The sequence below is a fragment of the Sebastes fasciatus genome, chromosome 17, assembly GCF_043250625.1.
Source record: "Sebastes fasciatus isolate fSebFas1 chromosome 17, fSebFas1.pri, whole genome shotgun sequence".
Taxonomy (NCBI): Eukaryota; Metazoa; Chordata; class Actinopteri; order Perciformes; family Sebastidae; genus Sebastes; species Sebastes fasciatus.
This window is the reverse complement of record NC_133811.1, coordinates 21,976,538-21,994,385: the sequence shown is the minus strand read 5'-3', so window position 1 is coordinate 21,994,385 and position 17,848 is coordinate 21,976,538. Positions and strand designations below refer to the sequence as shown.

The 17,848-nt window shown below is 43.0% G+C and overlaps 1 protein-coding gene across 1 annotated transcript in view; it reads right to left on the bottom strand.

Moving 5' to 3' along the window:
- efna3a (ephrin-A3a) overlaps positions 1-17,504 on the bottom strand; it is a 75,711-nt gene extending 58,207 nt beyond the window's left edge. Inside the window, exon 1 of the mRNA XM_074613740.1 lies at positions 16,795-17,504. Coding sequence (XP_074469841.1) covers positions 16,795-16,904 — 110 coding nt within the window. The 5' untranslated portion in view covers positions 16,905-17,504. The remainder of the gene's footprint in view (positions 1-16,794) is intronic.
- Between the last annotated feature and the right edge of the window lie 344 nt (positions 17,505-17,848).

Here is a 17,848-nt window from a genome sequence, read left to right as displayed (position 1 = left end):
GAAACCTACGTCAGGTCACGTGGGAAAAGGTTTTTAGAAGGGCTTGGGAAAATAGCATTTTGACTCTAAAACATACTGTACATAGTTTGACCAAAATTTGAATGTTCGGATTTGATCCTCCATCTCCACATAGAGGGCACACTACTTCCTGCATTAGCACTGAGCGCTGGTATTGGACGTAAACCGTGAGATGAAGAATGGTTAAATATGGACATAATTCCTTACATTTTCAGGCAAACATTGAGATATTGAGATTTTTAGACACACACACACACAAGCAAGTATGTCCTACTAATACGGGTTGGGTGTTGTGTAAAAAGTCTTTTGCACCTGTACCAATCTTATTACCTTGAATTCATTACTTTTTCTTATCTGTCTGTTCTTATTTAACAAAAAACATTGGTGTTTTTTTAAAAGTGAAAAAAAATTGATAGTAACACAAAAATCCAGGTGAAAATTGTTTTTTCAAAACACCATTTGCAGCGCTACAGTAAGTAGTTCAAACAATTATAGTTTCGTTTCTAGTTAGTTTTTTTATAAAGACTTAAAACGAGCAGCTCATGTGTTGACTGAACATCAAGAAGCTTCATTTGTTCTACTGAATGACAGGAAGAGTTTCAGGGATTTTCACTTTAGTGGGTCATTCACATCCTCATCTCACACCAGAGACTAAATGGTGTGAATGAAAGGTCAAGAGAGAGTGGTCAAGGTCACATGAAAGTCATGTGAGAGTCGCCGTTTTTTAGAAAGAAAAAGGAGGTGCATAAATAGCAAAACACTACAAAGACATTCTGCGTGTCATGAGGACGCATTTTAGGCTTTTCGCATGTCATTTATACACCACGCAACAAAACCATGGTAACGTCCGCAGTTAGGTTTAGGCAACAAAACAACTTAGTCCATAAAACGTCATGGTTGGGCTTAAAATAAGTACGTAAAAAAAAAAAAATACGTACGGCAACAACGTAATAAAAGTACAGAAAACACATCATAAAAAACATGTGACAAATGTCACCAATGTAACTAGCTCTGAGCGCGGCATATTCACACGGATGTGTTTACATTGCAGTTAGTAGTCAGTACAGTCTACATGGCATACAAATGACACGCCTAAAGCAAGAAGGGCGTTCTTATCGCACATTATTGTGTCATTCATATGCCTTTTTGTGCGAACGGGCTGACATTTCTTATATTTGTTCAAAACAGTTTTAAAATGTAAGAGTCAAGACAATATTAAACTTCATGTTGACAATACAAAACATGTCTTGTTAGATTATTTACTTTAAGTTCTGCTCACTTTTAATTGCCTCATTAGCGCTGCTGCCAATCTGTGCAGTATCTTGCTACAACTATCACAATGTGTGCTCTTATTACAGTGAAATGTTGCCTGACCTGAGGCTGTTTCTAAGACAACTGGGGAAAGAAGCCACCTGAGGGGTCAATCAACAACAACTTTAGGTCAGGGCTTATGTTATTATAATGCAGAATTACCTATTCATTAGGCACCAAACTCTGGCACCTAATGTGTCATTATTACCCAGCATTCAGTGGTGCCAACGCGACTCAGTCAGGGCTAACACGCCACCATCACCTTCTCTAAAGACAAACTCGCAGTCAGTTTACTTTCGGTGACCTCGTGCGTCTCGTCGGAGGCCATGAACACTGAGTAGGGGGTTAGTGATTAAAGGTGTCATTCCACCAGGTGACCCTGGAGGTCAAAGGAATTCTGGGTAAATTACCTCGCAGAAGGCCAGACCTATATATCGAACGCCTCGGAATGAACCACAAGGTTGATTGAAAAATGGGTATTTGCATACGAGGCAGTGAGCAGGGGGCTGGCGGAGCAGCAAACCCTGGCTCTCCACTCGGGTGGAGGTGGCAACGCTGGGAGTCCTCATTAAGCAGAAAAGCATCATTTTCTGAATCCTCTCTCCCTCTTTCTCCCTCTTTCTCCCTCTCTCTCTCTCTCTCTCTCTATATATATATATATACACACAATAGGGCTGACACTAGTTTGAAAATATAACTGAAACCTAAATAACTAAAGAAACCTGTGCTGTGTGTTTAGAATGAACTGGGCTCATAAATAATACATATGATGATAGATTGCTGATGAACTGTCTAATGAAGAGGAGGCAGAGGGGGAGGGGAAGCCGGCTTTTTTTGCTGACGAACAGCAATTTTTTTTTTTATAGATTTAAAAACTGAGACCTCGCACACACAGCACGATGCAGGAATGCTAATGTCCCTGGCATTTTTGAAACTGCAGTTATCTCCCTGGCACCGCACATTAGCTAGAGATATGGTTTCCCTGGCACTAATTTGCCCCTATAACGCAGGCGCTGGAGGTTAGAATCAAACTTAATGGAACCTCTAATTTGACCAAAAGTTCATTCCCGTTAGGGAAATTAAAGCCTGCTAATTAGGGATTACAACCGGTTTTATGAATTGCAAATGCCAAGTCAGAAGTTGTTAGAGACATTAGGAAATCCTGACAATGCTACGAGTAAACTTTCTTTCAGCAGACAGGATTTACGTTGACAGAAACGAGAACAACAGAGCTTTGATGTTCCAATTTACATTACTCCGGATCAAATGAAAAAATAAACCGCCAGAGACGTGAATTTGATTATCTACAGTCTCACATTTTTTTTTCCAATCACGGCTCACAATGTTTTTAACGGCAGCCGGGACTCGCAGGGAATAAACCTCCTGGTATTAGACCAATTTCCACAGCAGGAATCCATCTTTCGCAGTCGCTGCGTGTCACACTTGCTTTTCACATCATAAACAACGACCTCGGGCTGTATATGTTATTCTCCTCACTACATCATTTAACTCTTAACAATGTGCTCAGCTGTTATTCTGCCCCCGCCACCATACTGTATGCCTTTTGCATCTCTGTCAATACGCTATATGAGGAATATCGTATTCATGTGCTTCCTGCCTCTCCCTGAGAGGCCCGTTCCCGGCCCTGTCATTGACTGTCACAGGTGACACCGGCTTCCACGCGAGACGCCGTGTTTCTTCCATGCATCATGTGGTAAATGAGCGTCGCCTCTTCTTCTTTCTCGATTCCTTTCCTATAACGCATGTGCACACACGCAATACGCGCACACCTGCAGCTCCCCTCTCGCTGTAGATCCCGCCGTTGACAGGTGCTGGGAGGGATCTCAGAGTCCTGACACAGCTGCAACTCGAAAATTGGTGAGTGTGTTTGAGTATGCGGGCATAATACAGAAAGGAAGAGATATAGAGTGAATGAGGTAGATAGATAGATAGATAGATAGATAGATAGATAGATAGATAGATAGATAGATAGATAGAGAGTAGGGCATTGCGATTCTACAAGTATTGCGATTCGATATTACGATTTAATGCAATTTTTGTTAACTTTTGAATCACTAGACCATGAGAAAAACGTTGAATCATACACTTCTAGGCAAAATATCTAAATTAAAACATTAAAATGTTTGATATTCAGCATGTCTGTACTCAGAGATGGCCTGAAGTCAAATATATGAGTCGTTGTCAGGCATTATTTATTGAATATTTTCCAGCAGCCCAAATATCAAAGAATAAAGACACCCTCACAAATTAGTGGTATTTTCTTTCTTATTTATAAGGGACGTTTAATATTTTATACTTCTGGTAAATATAATCCAATCAATCTTATTTCCTTTCCATAATCTTATGTGTATACTTCCGCTAACTTCGCCAAGTCTGTCGCTACCTTTCCATCAGCTTTGTGCTCTCTAAACATCCATGGTCAGCTCCATCGGGGCCGTTTGAATGCCGTCTGTGGTTTGTTTTGGTTGACGGATACGGAACGTCACGTTACTCAGACTACAACAATAAAAGCGGTAACTACCTTCTATCTCCGCACAGACTCAAATGAAGCAAAGATATCGATTCTGGCATTAAAAAAATCTATTTCAACGCTACATAGATACAGTACATAGGTAAATCAATTTTTTCCCACCCCTAATAGATAGATAGAGTGAGAGAGAGAGAGTAAATGTTTGCTGTATCTAAATCAGCAAGCGGAGCAGGTGTTGTGGGCCAGAAATCTACCTCCAGGCAAACTGATTTTGACAATGACAGAGAAACAAACAAGCCACCTCTAATAAACATGTTTTATCGAGCCAAACACATGCTGGACTAAAGGGGTAAAAAGAAAAAAAAAATCTACCAAATGCGATATTGTAGGTGTTAAGCTTCCTTTCCAGTTGTTGTGGCCGTTACTATTTGTTTCCCGTGAATGCTACCTCTGGTAATGAATGCATGTGGGTAAAATTCTGCCATTGATGCAGTTCTGCGCTTTTTTTCCTGGCTTTAAACAGCCGTGCCTCCAAGCTGCTTGTTCCGATACAATACGCATGAGCACCAGAAGAAAGGTTGAGGTCTTTAAAGATACTCCACTTCCTGACACGCCATTAATATTCTCCATACAGAGTCTTCCTCTCCTCTACATGCGGATACCCCCTCCCCCTCCTCCTCCTCCTCCCTTATCCCCACCTCCACTCTCTGCCTTTACATCTCTGCGCTGCCTTATATCTCCCTCCTCCATCACCTTTTTTTTTTTTTACGCCTCTCCCCTCCCCCCAACCTTACTTTCTTCCTCTTCCTTTTTGGTTATTTTTTTTTTTGTCGTAACTTTTTCTATCACTTCCTCTTCCTCCAGGGAAGTGGCACAGAATCCCTTTAAGTGCTGCAAAAGCAAATCTATTTATCATAACCATCTATCTCTTACTGTACGTATACTTTATGCTATACTGAAAGACACAGACTGCAGAGAAAAGGGGAAACACAGCTCCTCTCATGTGTGCCTACACTGCACTAGAAAGGTAAGTGCATGATACAATGATACAATATATGTGAGTCACTCTCTCAATAGAGCAATAAATTAAAAGGGAGGTAAATGGGCGGTAGTGCCCACTCTCCTCCCACGCACGGCAATGCGGTTGAGCGAAGCGGTCTTCGGGGACTTCCCATTGACTCCACACAAGGTGAGAACGGAGCAGGAACAGAAGGCTGAGCGAAAAACACTTCAAACGACACGGCAGGAAGACGGAGAGGGGCTGCCGTTCTGCGAGGCAACGCACAAAAAAAGGAAACACAGGCGTGAAGGAGCAGGGACTGACCGTAAGAGACGGAGAGAGGGCCGAGACAAGGAGACACAGTCATTACTCCGCTTTCACCCGCAATCAATCAAACAAGCAATGCACAGTATGCACGCACACAAATAATCCAGACAGACATGGAAACACCTTAAGAGCCACCTCATTGCAGACACACACACACACACACACACACACACACACACACACACACACACACAGTGAGAGAGCTCAGCAGGACATTGATATTCTATACACCCACACACAGCATGGTGAGGATCTGGACTCGTCTCTGCGTGTCTCCCGGTTTTACACACTATGCACTGATCGAGACACAGTCCCATGCAGCATTACACAGGTTGTAAGCCATTTTCCTGACACATACTGTACACACAAAGACGTCATGTTAGTAATGTGGCTATCATGGCCGTGAGAACAGCACACACAGACGTACATAGCCCAAAGCAACCGAGGAGCAGCTGAACCAACCAAATAAATACCTTAACAAACAAAGCATTGCAGCAGATTGGTACATAGCCAGAGGAGAATTTGCACAGTTGTAACAAGGGAGTATGGTGAGCAGGACTACTGGCTCTGCTATACATCTCCTCTATAATCTAGTCGTTCGTAGTGATAACTAGGGGTGTAAGAAAATATCGATACTGGGGCTGTCTTAGTTAACGCGATAACTAATTTCTTTAACGCAATCGATGTTTCGGAAGTTGTAGCAGGCTCAGTATTAAAGCTAGAGTGAAGATACTGGTATCATATGAAACTAGAAAATCTAAGGGACCCATTGGTACCAACCATGTCATACTAGCTTGTCGTGAAAGAGGTTGAATAATGCTCCAAACTTGTGCTAAATTCTGGCAAGGAAAAACTGGCATGGCCATTTTCAAAGCGGTCCCTTGACCTCTGACCTCAAGATATGTGAATGTAAATGGGTTCTATGGGTACCCACGAGTCTCCCCTTTACAGACATGCCCACTTTATGATAATCACATGCAGTTTGGGGCAAAAAAACATGCAGTTTTTTGCATGCAGTACAAATGTGTTATTTTCACCTATTCTACAATGGTGTATTTGAATATTTCTGCATACTAGGGTCCCTAAACAGTCTTAGAATTGCATAAATTGGAAAGCTGAGACTCTTGTGCATCCAATGAGCTCAATTGTATTCATGTGTAATGTTAGTCCCCATGACAGCCATTTCACATAGTGACTTCTTTTTATTCAGATGGTGTTGTGTCTTTATACTGTGACAGTTTTCCTAAAATTAGCTTTGAAAAAAAATCTCAATATATATCCTTGCTTTTAGTATCGCAATATATCACAATATATTGAATTGTTACCCCCTGTATTATGATATGTATCACCTCGCCAGATTCTTGCCAATACACAGCCCTAGTAATAACAAGCAGGGCGCCGCCCCTTCTCGTCCCTCGATCCTCAAATCACCCCCCCTCGGCTGTGACAAATGCAAACAACAGACTGCCTGGTGGGCTGTTTCTCTTACCAACATTACACACTGATCCAGAGAGAGGAGGCAGGGGGAAGGAGGGGGAAGGAACCCCCCCGTTGATGGAGGATGCCAGTAGTGAGAGATGAGTCACGTATTGTCCATATAAATCAATGGGTTAGAACACCAGGAAGGAAAAGAAAGATGCACGTGTGTGAGTAGAGAGACATGATTATGCATGTGCCGTAGCTCATGTATTAACCATAGTTGAATTTACACATCAAGGCGGCAAATGAATTCCAAATAGATTTTTGATGCAGACCAACACGAGACCTGATTAAATGATGAGGTCGAAGATATGGAAACATGGACGGAGAGGAAGGAGTGCGGCGCCGCTGTCGGAGATGGGCTCTGATCCGCTGACTTTGTATTAAATATTCAGAGTTTGAGCGTGCCATTGCGACAATGACCCCCTTTAAAACATAAAATGTCCCGCCGCTACGACTTTCCTGCACCCAATTGTCCCCCATAAAATCAAGGGCAGAATCAAAGCTGTTCGCAGGCTTCCCATTTCTAGAGTTTATAAGCTGTATCAACATTTATTTTGTGAGTTAGCCAAACTTCAAAATGAATCCTGTTCGCTGTAGTCTGGTAAACATGCATCCAGTGCCAGTATTGTGAGGGAAAGTGCCACTTGTACTGTAGAGTTTTGATATTCAACAAGTTAGCTAGTTAGGATTGAGCGGTTTTGCTCACAAAGACCAACAGAGTGAGTCTGTCAGTCAATAAACCAGCGTTGTAGTTACACAGCAGTCGACTAACAGCTAGCGGATAGCATAAAGTAGTCAGAACCACTAAACTTTAATGTCGAGATGAAATGAAAAATGCCTTTTTAACCCCTTAAAACCCACCTTCCCACCAGCGGGTTAGGGTTAGGGTTACATGATGATCAACGTCCTCGACGATCAATGTTTTGAATGATGGTAAAAGGTTTTATAGTCATTTTTATAGGTGCGTTTTAAGATGTTAACCCTTTTAGATCACATCCCTGTGATGTGTGATGTGTTGTGCACCTATTTAACAGTATATGCAAAAAAAGAAATCAACAAAAAAAATCATAAAAATTAAATTTCCTCATATTTTTAAATAAAAATCCGATCATCTTTTCTTCCTGTAAAACAAAATATGACGTGTGCTTACGTAAACTTGTACCATCCGAGTTCAACCATAGACTGTATATAAAGATGGACGACATGACAACTCCCCAAAAGTGAAGCCAAAACATCTCGATCGGTTCTAATTAGTTATTTGATGCTAGAAAAAGAGGCGTGATTGACAGCTGCTCTGAGTGAAGTAGTCGCCAAGCCGGAGGTTCAGGAATTGTTCAAGAGAGGAGATGTAACTTTAACTTTCCATAACCATCACGAGTCTGTGTAATAGAACAAGTGTCAATTTGATCATAAATGTAGTTATAGAGATATTATGGTTAGATGTTGCGTCTTTCTAGCCAAACAGCTACGGTGGTGCTAACATAGCAGCTAAGTGGCTCACGCTAACTTAACGTAAGGTTAGCTGTCAACAAGATCAATTTAGATATCTGATATATTTAGTTTTAATAATCAGATGTGACTTACCAGCAATTTGTATGATGAAAAGGTAGTTTTAGGTTTCACACTGATAGTCGCTGCGTGTGAGCTCCAGTAATTTAGTCTATTTTTATATTTATTTGTTATTTTCCATTCATATGACTTTATAATTTCTCAATTCTCATTTCTTCAGGGTAATTGAAGTAAAAATTTGTCATATGACTAATATAATATGTGTAATATCATTTCAATATTATTTTATAGCACTCACCAGGTGTTCTGCTCTCACAGTTTATTGTCCCCCTTGAATGGAGCAGTGACCCCCTAGGAAAGTTCTACTACTGGGCCAATTTGACCCCTTCCCAGACAATCCTGGCTCAAACACTGCATAATGGCTTGTGTGTACAGGTCATACTGTAACAGTTTACAACAATAGGCACATGCTCTCTCAGGCAGGAGTATTTAAATGTCTGCAAATGTAAAATTTGAGCTGCACAGCCCTCCAGCTTCCTCACCAAGAATATAACTTTAATTTTTCTGCCAGTAGGTAAAGCCTCCCGTCCAATCCACTCACATCACACTTTCAAGCTCTAAAGACTTTGCTATCATATTTGTAATGGAACAGTTTCGCTTGAAGATGTACTGATTTAAATGTTCCCTCTAACAATATAAGAGGGATATATTAAGCCACTGGAGGTGGCGGCTGCTGCCGCTGCTGCTGAAGGGTCAAATTACCTTTAGTCATTCTAGATGCACAGAGCACTAGAGAGCGATTTCAATTTTCTTCAAATATTCTCATTACAGAGACGACGCCTGCCAAAGGGTCTCAGACCTTCATATAATTATATCCTCAAAAGGAAAAATCGCAATTATAACGGAATACCTAATTATTACGCTGCCCATATTCCAAATTGCCCTCGCATGAAAGGAAAACTGGAGCCGTATCATGCACTAAGCCGCGAGGACAGTTTCCACTTCTGGTAACGCCGCTGTTGTTAAGCACCCAAGAGCATTAGAGGGAAGACCTGTCACGGCTCAAGACCTGAAGGGAATGAACAGAGAACAAGATATGACAGAGCACAAACCTGTGTCCTCACTCGGCTGCCTTTATTATGAAGGGACACTGATAACTCTGAGGGCGCTGGTCGGCGCAAAATACCGCCTCAATTGCCGTACCTCAGAAGGGGCCTTCTGCTTCAATAACAAAACAAATTATTTTGACCAACTGCTGCGGCTGCCATATCATTTTCCAGGCCATGTGGCGTAACAAGGCCCATTTCCCGAATAATCAAACTCCAGCCAGTGACCATCCACCTATCAACAGCTTTGATCTTTTTCCTACATGGCAGCCATTTCCATCATAGCAGCAATGTAATTTCCCAGTGGGTAACGGGCACCGCGGTGCAGACTCCCAGTGTAATGTACTGTGGAGCTCCCATTCGGAAGTTGGAAAGCCCTCTTTGTAGAAAGCATTTGCATTCAAATCATTGAGTCTGAAATTGGTTCTACCTGGCTGGGATCAGGACTATCTCCTGTGGGTTCCCACTGCTAGTTAAGTGCAGTTTTCATAACCTTGGAGCGCAAGGAATGCTAATCGCTTTTGATGGCAATATGAAGAGCCTAACTATGTTTTTCTTTAGACTCCTCCTAAGAAAGGAGCACCAACCCCCTCACCTGGGGTGGCTCTACAATGACTCTGATGGCACTTTCCCATCAGAGCCCATGAACAGGCTACAATGGCCCACCAAACCTGCCAATTCCTCATAATAATGAGGCTTGGGGTGCCTTGGACCTCTAGACCCGTGGTTCTCAACCTTTTTCCTGTCAAGGACCCCAAAATTGATACTAAGGGACCCCCATTTGATAAGATTTCGCTTCAAGGACCTCCATCTGGAAATCTGTTGGTTTTTAGATATGATTAAGACCAGAATTCTGTAGTTGTCAACTACAGTTGAGGAGATAACCGTGGAGGAAGTGAAACCTATGATCAGATTAGTCACCCTTAAAGGCCTTTGCACACCAAGTCTGTATTTTCGGCTGAAATTGTTGCACGTTTAAAAAATAAATGCGACCTCACGTTATGTTAATCACATTTACACACAGACAAAAGAGGGTTGTTTGACCATTCAGAGCCACCATCCGTGCAAACATCATCATCTCCCAGCACAAAGCACTTTACGATAAAGAAATATAAAGAATATGGAGATGCAGAATTTAAAGATAGATTATGGCGGGTGATTGCAGAACAGCTTGGAATCAGGGATGGTCGCAAAACAAAGAATGTCTGAAAGATTAGATAGTAGTGATTATGCTCTAGGTGGCTAAATGATAGCTTCTTGCTAATGTATTGCGGATTTTTGCAAAGAAGCGAATAATAAAACGCATCAGACTCTGAGCCAGGTTTCAGTGCCTTAACGATTTTTAACGGATGACGGATTAAAAAAACGTGCAAAGTGTGTGAAGGCCTTTATGACTCTTACTCATATTGGACTCACTTCTATAGTGAATTAAACAGTGAGAATAAACTATTCCCCGTGTTTCTGGGGACCCCCTGGAACTCCCTGAAGGACCCCTGGGGGTCACCGGACCGATTAGTCGATTAGTCAACTAATCTGTCGTTTTGGTCCTAGTCAAATACGATTTCTTTAGTAGATGAGTCTGGACTTTTTTTTTGCTTTTTCCTGCTGAATGACTTATTTCCAAGAAGCTTATGAGCACATCTCTGGTAAACACAAGATTTAAAGTGGTGCTTTTGTGTGAGTCTTTGTGGAGAAACTCAGTTTCATAGATCTGTCGATTAAATCAACTAGTCGATTCAAAGTGTTCGCCGACTAAGAATTTCTTTGGTCGAGGACAGCCCTAGGAAACACCAAGATGGGAGGTTTTAATGTGACTGAGTATTCAAAGTTTTCCTTATTTCCCTTCGGTTCACATCTATTAAATTCCAGGTTGATTAAGTGCCTCGTCCTCAGGTTTTATCTGTATCCTCGCCCATCTTTTAATTTCACTCACGTTCACCGCGCTGTAGAGTCAAATTAATGTTTACCGAGAGCAACAGCCCTTTGAATGAACATTAATACCTCTGTGCTCCTTTCTTTTGTCTTTGCAATTACTTTCACATAAGCTTGACTGTAAGTAGAAGAGAATTCTTAAAAATGCACCTCAAATATTAACAACAAATCTTCAGTGATGGGACGCACTGTGTTTATTTTTACTTTGTTTGCTTTAAAGTGTTAAGCAGGTGAGCAGCGAGAGATTCGGCAGAAATATATACAGTGTATACTGAAGTTCTTCTCACCTAACCTTTGAATTTGTGAATCAGGCAGAATCTAAATGTATGCGCAGATGAAATCCTTTTATTTTTATCTTGCGGAGGAATAACTTACAGTTTGTTTAAATCTCACAGACGTATTCAAAAACAGCTTTCTCTTTAATCTGTGCTCAGCCTTATGCTTTTTTTGTTTTAACCTTTGTCTTCTCTGAAGCAGCCGTCGCTGGGCTGTAGCAAGACCTTATTTAGTGTAGACTTAGTTAAGGCCTCCATGGAGCATGAACCCCGGAGCAGTGAGTGACAAGCCCGTAATAATCAATTCTCAAGCATGCTGTTCCAAGGCAATACTTCATCTGCGCTTCCCGAGCTGAGCCCCGAACACTTCATGGAAATTTACTGACACCGCGAAATCCAATTAAAAATGCATTTGGACATTGATCACCTGATGCACCCGGTTTGATTGATTGCTGCTCGAAAAGCAACCTTGTAGTGTTTTTGCTCAGCCAGGGTCCATTCACCTCTCCATACCATATAAATGTATCGATCCCCTCAGCCACTCTTGGATCCATACGAACCATTAAACATCCTTTCAGTGTTTCTCCATCCATTTATGTGACTCATGGCAGGCTCCTATGAGCTAAAAATGGCCAGTGCGCCGCTTAGCAGACCGATAAGCTCCGAGACACCGCTGCAGATCTACAGCATAATGAAGCTGGGTGATAATGTCAAGTTAACTATCCATTTAAAAGCGCTGTTCATCAAACTAATCTTCTGGATGTCTGAGCCTGATAGAGAATATAAAGCATTCAAATGTTCACAAACAACTTGAATAGTTGGCGAGAGTAATACTTCATCACAGGTTGGAGAGACATGTTTAATTCAAAAAACGGATATAAGGTCAATTTGCACTTTTCAATCAGCGGTATTCAGACGTTCTCATTTAACATAACCGCAGCCAGCTAAAAGACTACTATCGACCGCTGTTTTTGTGGTGCGATGAATGTGAGAGAATAAATTGAATGGCAGTGAATGAGAAGCATTTGTATGCAAAATCGCCGAGACAGCTCAGAGACGGGGCCGCGGGCAGACGGACGTGCATGTAATCGGGTATCAAATCAGCTCGTCTCCAGTGAGCGCCGTCTGCGCCGTGTTGCGCAGGAGGGCAGAGGGGCAGGTGAATGGTGGGCGCTATTGTCTCTGAGCATCGGTCCACATGAATGACCCAGCCTGTGTCCACATTAGCACGGATCAACTCCCGCGGGTATCATCTCGTCAGAAAACAGCAGCTGCAACACATTCGGCCAAATAACCCGACTTCCATATCCGGTAAGAACCCGCGCTCTCTTTCACCCTTCCTGACTTCTGGCCAACTCAATCAATCTTTCCCTCGCCTTCTTCCTCTGAAAGGCTGCTCCACTTTCCACCTTTTTCCAGCGTGTTCTCCTTCCAATCTCTCCATTACGCCCACCTCTTCCCTGCAGTAATATTCTTCACACTTTGCATCCTTCTCTTTCCCCTCCATGTACTTTCTGATTTCTCCTTCTCCATCACCTTCTCCATCGCTCGCTCACTCTCTCTCTCTCTCTCTCTCTCTCTCTCTCGCTTTTCTACATTTCTCAGCAACAATTCCATTTTACTGCAACTAAATATCTAAAAAGCTTTCCCTGTAGGATGTCAGGGTTCTCCTCTGCCCCGCGGGGAACCACCTCCGACTCTGGCTGGGTCTGCACACACCCACACAGTCCGACCTGGCGGTTAATGAGCCTGTTGAGTAAGACGGCACCTCGGCTCAACATTGATCACAGGGCCTCTGTACCTCCAACTCTCAGGGAGGCTATTTGTCAAGGTGATAATTTATTTTGTGGCACCAGATATGGAGTGCAGAGGATTGGGTTGTTTTTCCTTCATGTGGGCCCGACAGACACCATTTCGGGTCCAAATCAGGCTTGTAATGTGCATGGAACACACAGATCAGTAACTCGCCGCGGATCAGCCACAAACAGCGAAAGAAGACTTTCATCTTGCTGAGAATGGTGATTTAGCAAAGAGATGTGTGGCACATTTTCAAACTCACTTCCCATTCCTTCCCACGCCGGTGCAAAAGGCTTTCTACTCTGGTGTCCTGCTACGTTGTGAGCATCAGTGGACACACTGCGTGACTTATGGAAGGAGTGGGAGAGTGAACGAGAGCTGCATGCGCTGTTGTTTTGATCATGCTGACACGGGGTTCCCAATTACGGAGACGCGGCCCGCCTAACCAGCGAGGCCAAACACCTGACGCGAGGAGGTGGCAGGAGCACGGGACGAATGCTGGTGGGCAGGCGAGGCTTACCGCAGTGCACCGCTGCTCCCGCGCGCTCTCAAGATGTTCCACATCTCCCCCCTCTAATTGGCAGATGGCCTCAGATGCGAGATGATTTAATGGCCTGCGTGCGTGTGTGTTTTTTTTTCCTGCCTCAGTCAGCCATTAGCAGGGACATCTGTAACGAGTTGGCCAGGCGCACTGCTGAGAGCGGAAGCTGAGAGCAACACTTTCTAATGGGGGGGTAGTGGTGCGATTGTGACGGTGACTGGGGCAGTAATCAAAGCGCTCTGAGCTATTTCTTTGGGTTATGATAATCGAGACATCTCGCTTCAAATTGTCCGAGGAAAAAAGCTTTAATAAGTCGTCTGATGTTGTTTACCTCAAAGAATCCAACAGCACAGCATTGCTGGGTACTATTTGACAATCCCCTTTTGACTTTCAATACACCAGAGCAAGACATTTCTAGCAGCGCATCATCATAAAAAGCCATTTTCATGGCTTTGGCTTCCAAGTGATCCCATTTCTTGCAGCTGTGCCGTAACCATCTGCGCTGAATGCTGCGCTCCAGGGTAAAACATTAAGGCCCCCAACCAGAGTTTGGACCTAAAGGCCTCTGGTTTCTGGATCTCTTGTCGCTACAGCCTTCATTTCTTACAGCACCCTCCTGAGTTGGTCTCTAATAACCGGAGCTGGACGAGGGAAAGGAGCTGCATCGTTGAACAAGCGAGGCCTTCAGCCGGTTCTCTATGCATGTCGACAGAGTGGTGGAGAAGTGGCCCCGAGCCTGAGGCCTTTTAAATCTTGACGGCCATCAGTATTCCTGCCATAGCCTCTGAGGGTTTGTCTGCTACCTGCAAACTGGGTCAATTTTTGCATTATTTTAGAGTTTTAGATCGCACCGTGGAGAAAGGAAAGGTTTTGCACACGCAGGCATGTAGACCCACACCTGCACTTTGCCTCCCTCTCTGCCTCCCTCTCTCTCTCTCACACAAACAGTATTCTGAATTCATTAATACCAGCACATATTTGTCACTTTAACACATAAATGTCAATTTAAAGGCACAAAATGTGCCAACACTGTAACGAATGAGCAACCTTACCCACGCTGTGAAAACCATTTTTAGACGGAACACACAGCGAAAGAATAATTAAAATTGATAGATGGGACTAATACTGATTGTGACACTCAAAAAACCTGGGCACTTTAACGGAGCTTAAAAGCAAGTATCAGTTAACGTACCACTTCTCTCGTCGCGTCAGTCTAACGGGATTAGCTGCAGTCATAAATCTAAAATATAGTTCTGAATGTGACTCTGCCGTTAACATTAACGAGGAAGTGACGGTGCTGCAGCCGTTTCCCTGAGGTTTTATAGCAGTTTTCTCGTTGTTTGACTTGAGGAAATATTTCAATTACCCCGCGTCCACACACATTGAAATGACTTTCATACAATTTCTAATTCCAATCATCTACTGTATATGTGTACTCTCGGCTGAGAGCCCGGGAGGTGAATGAGGGACCAGGAGCAGATGGGGGGGCGGTAATGAGATGCAGGGGAGAAGGAAAAAAGGGGGAATTGAGGGGGACAAGCCGGCTGGTGAGACACAGCAGAAAAATAAGAGAGGGGAGAAAATAACCAAGTATGAGATACAGAGAGGCGATAGGAGAGACCCGCATCTGAGGTGCATACAAATGGACACACAGATAGAGGAGGAGGGGGGGAGGCAAAGAGGGAGGTTGTGTGAGGAGAGGAGATAAAAGAATGTGAGAAAGATGGATTCACTGTTGGCTAATGAGAAGACAAAGGCGGTAGGATCCACATCGATCTCTGCCCCACAGCAAGCTGGCTTTATAGCTCGCAGGTAGAGAGGGAGAGAGAGAGAGAGAGAGAGAGATAGGAGAGCCGGGGGGAGCTTACCTGAGGTAAGCAACCTTACTGTTGTCGGAGGAATCCAAGGATATAGGCTCAGATGTGTGTGTGTGAATACATTAATGTGCAGTTTGTGTGGCAAGAATACTTATTTATACAAACTCGAGCAGGTTCATGGAAGTTTGAGCAGCTGCGTGTGTGTGAATTATGTATTTGACAACAGAAAAGTGAAAGCAGGGCAAATGAAAAGAAGCTTAAATGAGTCATTATTGTGAGGCAGAAGAAGATGGGACTAAATGTGAGATAAAGAATCAAATATTTATACAGTAACCACTCTGCATGCATGGGAGCAGAGAAGGTACATTGTAGGAACACTTTCCCCTATGGAGACGCATTACTGTACCCTGATTAAATGGAAAAGAAAGAGGCTTGGAATTGTTTTAGAGATTAAAATAAGCAAATATATAATGAGACAGTTGTCTTATCTTAAAACTGGGGGAAATAGTTGGTTTCATTATTGGTATTTAATGTCTTTCTGTTGGTGTTTTTCAAGGTCTCAATGCTGTAAACAATAGAGAGGATGCAGAGGATGTGACCACTGTCACTGTCCTTGTAAACAAGTTCTCAGCTCAAATGAGTCATTATTGTGAGGCAGAAGATGGGACTAAATGTGAGATAAAGAATCAAATATTTATACAGTAACCACTCCGCATGCAAGGGAGCAGAGAGAAGGTACATTGTAGGAACACTTTCCCCTATGGAGACGCATTACTGTACACTGATTAAATTAAAACTGGGGGAAATAATTGTCTTTATTATTGGTATTTAATGTCTTTCTGTGGTGTTTTCAAGGTCTCAATGCATTACTGTACCCTGATTAAATGAAAAAGAAAGAGAAATTTGAGGCTTTGGAATTGTTTTAGAGATTAAAAGAAGCACATATTTAATGAGACAGTTGTCTTATCTTAAAACTGGGGGAAATAATTGGCTTTATTATTGGTATTTAATGTCTTTCTGTGGTGTTTTCAAGGTCTCAATGCTGTAAACAAAAGAATCAAGTCGCTGCAGAGGATGTGACCAGTGTCACTGTCGTTGTAAACAAGTTCTCAGCAGCACAGGTGCGCATCAGCATCAGCATCAGAGAGGAACACAAGTTAATACAGTGCTGCGTTCACGGACACTTACTGTAGGTTGGAGCTGTTCCAGTACACCGCATGCCGGTCGCTGGCTCTCGACAGGTGCAAGTTTGTAAGCGCCAGCGTGATGAGGCTGAGAGAAAACGTTGCGAGAGCCATAATCCTCCTCCTCTCCTCTCCGGTGCTCGTCCTGGTTCCTTCCTCTTCCTCTCTCTCTCTCTTCCTTCCTTCCTTCCTTCCTTCTGTCCCAGAACAGGCGACGCGTCCTTCACAACATCCCCACAATAAAAATCAAGTTACCTTAACAAACAGGGGTTGAATCAGGTCAGGGTGACTTCTGAGTGGTTCTTCAACTCAAATCCCATTGCGACGACGAGAGCCATTTGGACATCTTCACTTGTGCAAAAAAAAAAATCTATTTGGACTTGTCGGTTTTTTTCTCTGCGCACTTTTTCCAAGTCACTCCTCACTCCTTTTGTTTGGCAGTTGTGTGCTCTCATTAAGAGAGAGGAAGAAGAGCAACACGAAGGTAATGAGGAGGCAAATGCTACCACGTTCACTTACTGACAGCTGAGCTCGGTGTTTATTGGTCTTTGCACAGCAGCTTTGGAGCCGCTGGATGTCCGTGGAAAGGAATGGCTTGTGTACGTTGTGCGCTCCTCTCCTCTCTTCATCATCAGCAGCAGCAGCAGCAGCACGCTGCGCACACACACACAGACACACAACGCTACAAACCCGCCCTCCGATGGCCGAGATGCGCTCACATGTCCATCTCTCTCTGCTGCTGCTGCTGCTGCCACGCCCCCTACAACACATGCAAAATGAAAAAAAAAATATATATATATATGAAAATGTGGAGAACAAACCCATGATTACATTTAACACCAGTTACAGTCCACATACAACCACATCATCCTTTTTCATCCATCATTCTCTTTTAAAACATCATCTTTTTATCCATCACCCTATTAAACACCATCCTTTTAGCCATCATTCCCTTTACTTCTATCTATCTACCTATTTATATTTATTTTACTTTATTTTATCTTATTCTTATTAATCTTGCCTTAATTTAGTTAGTTTTCTTTCTTTATTTCTTTCTT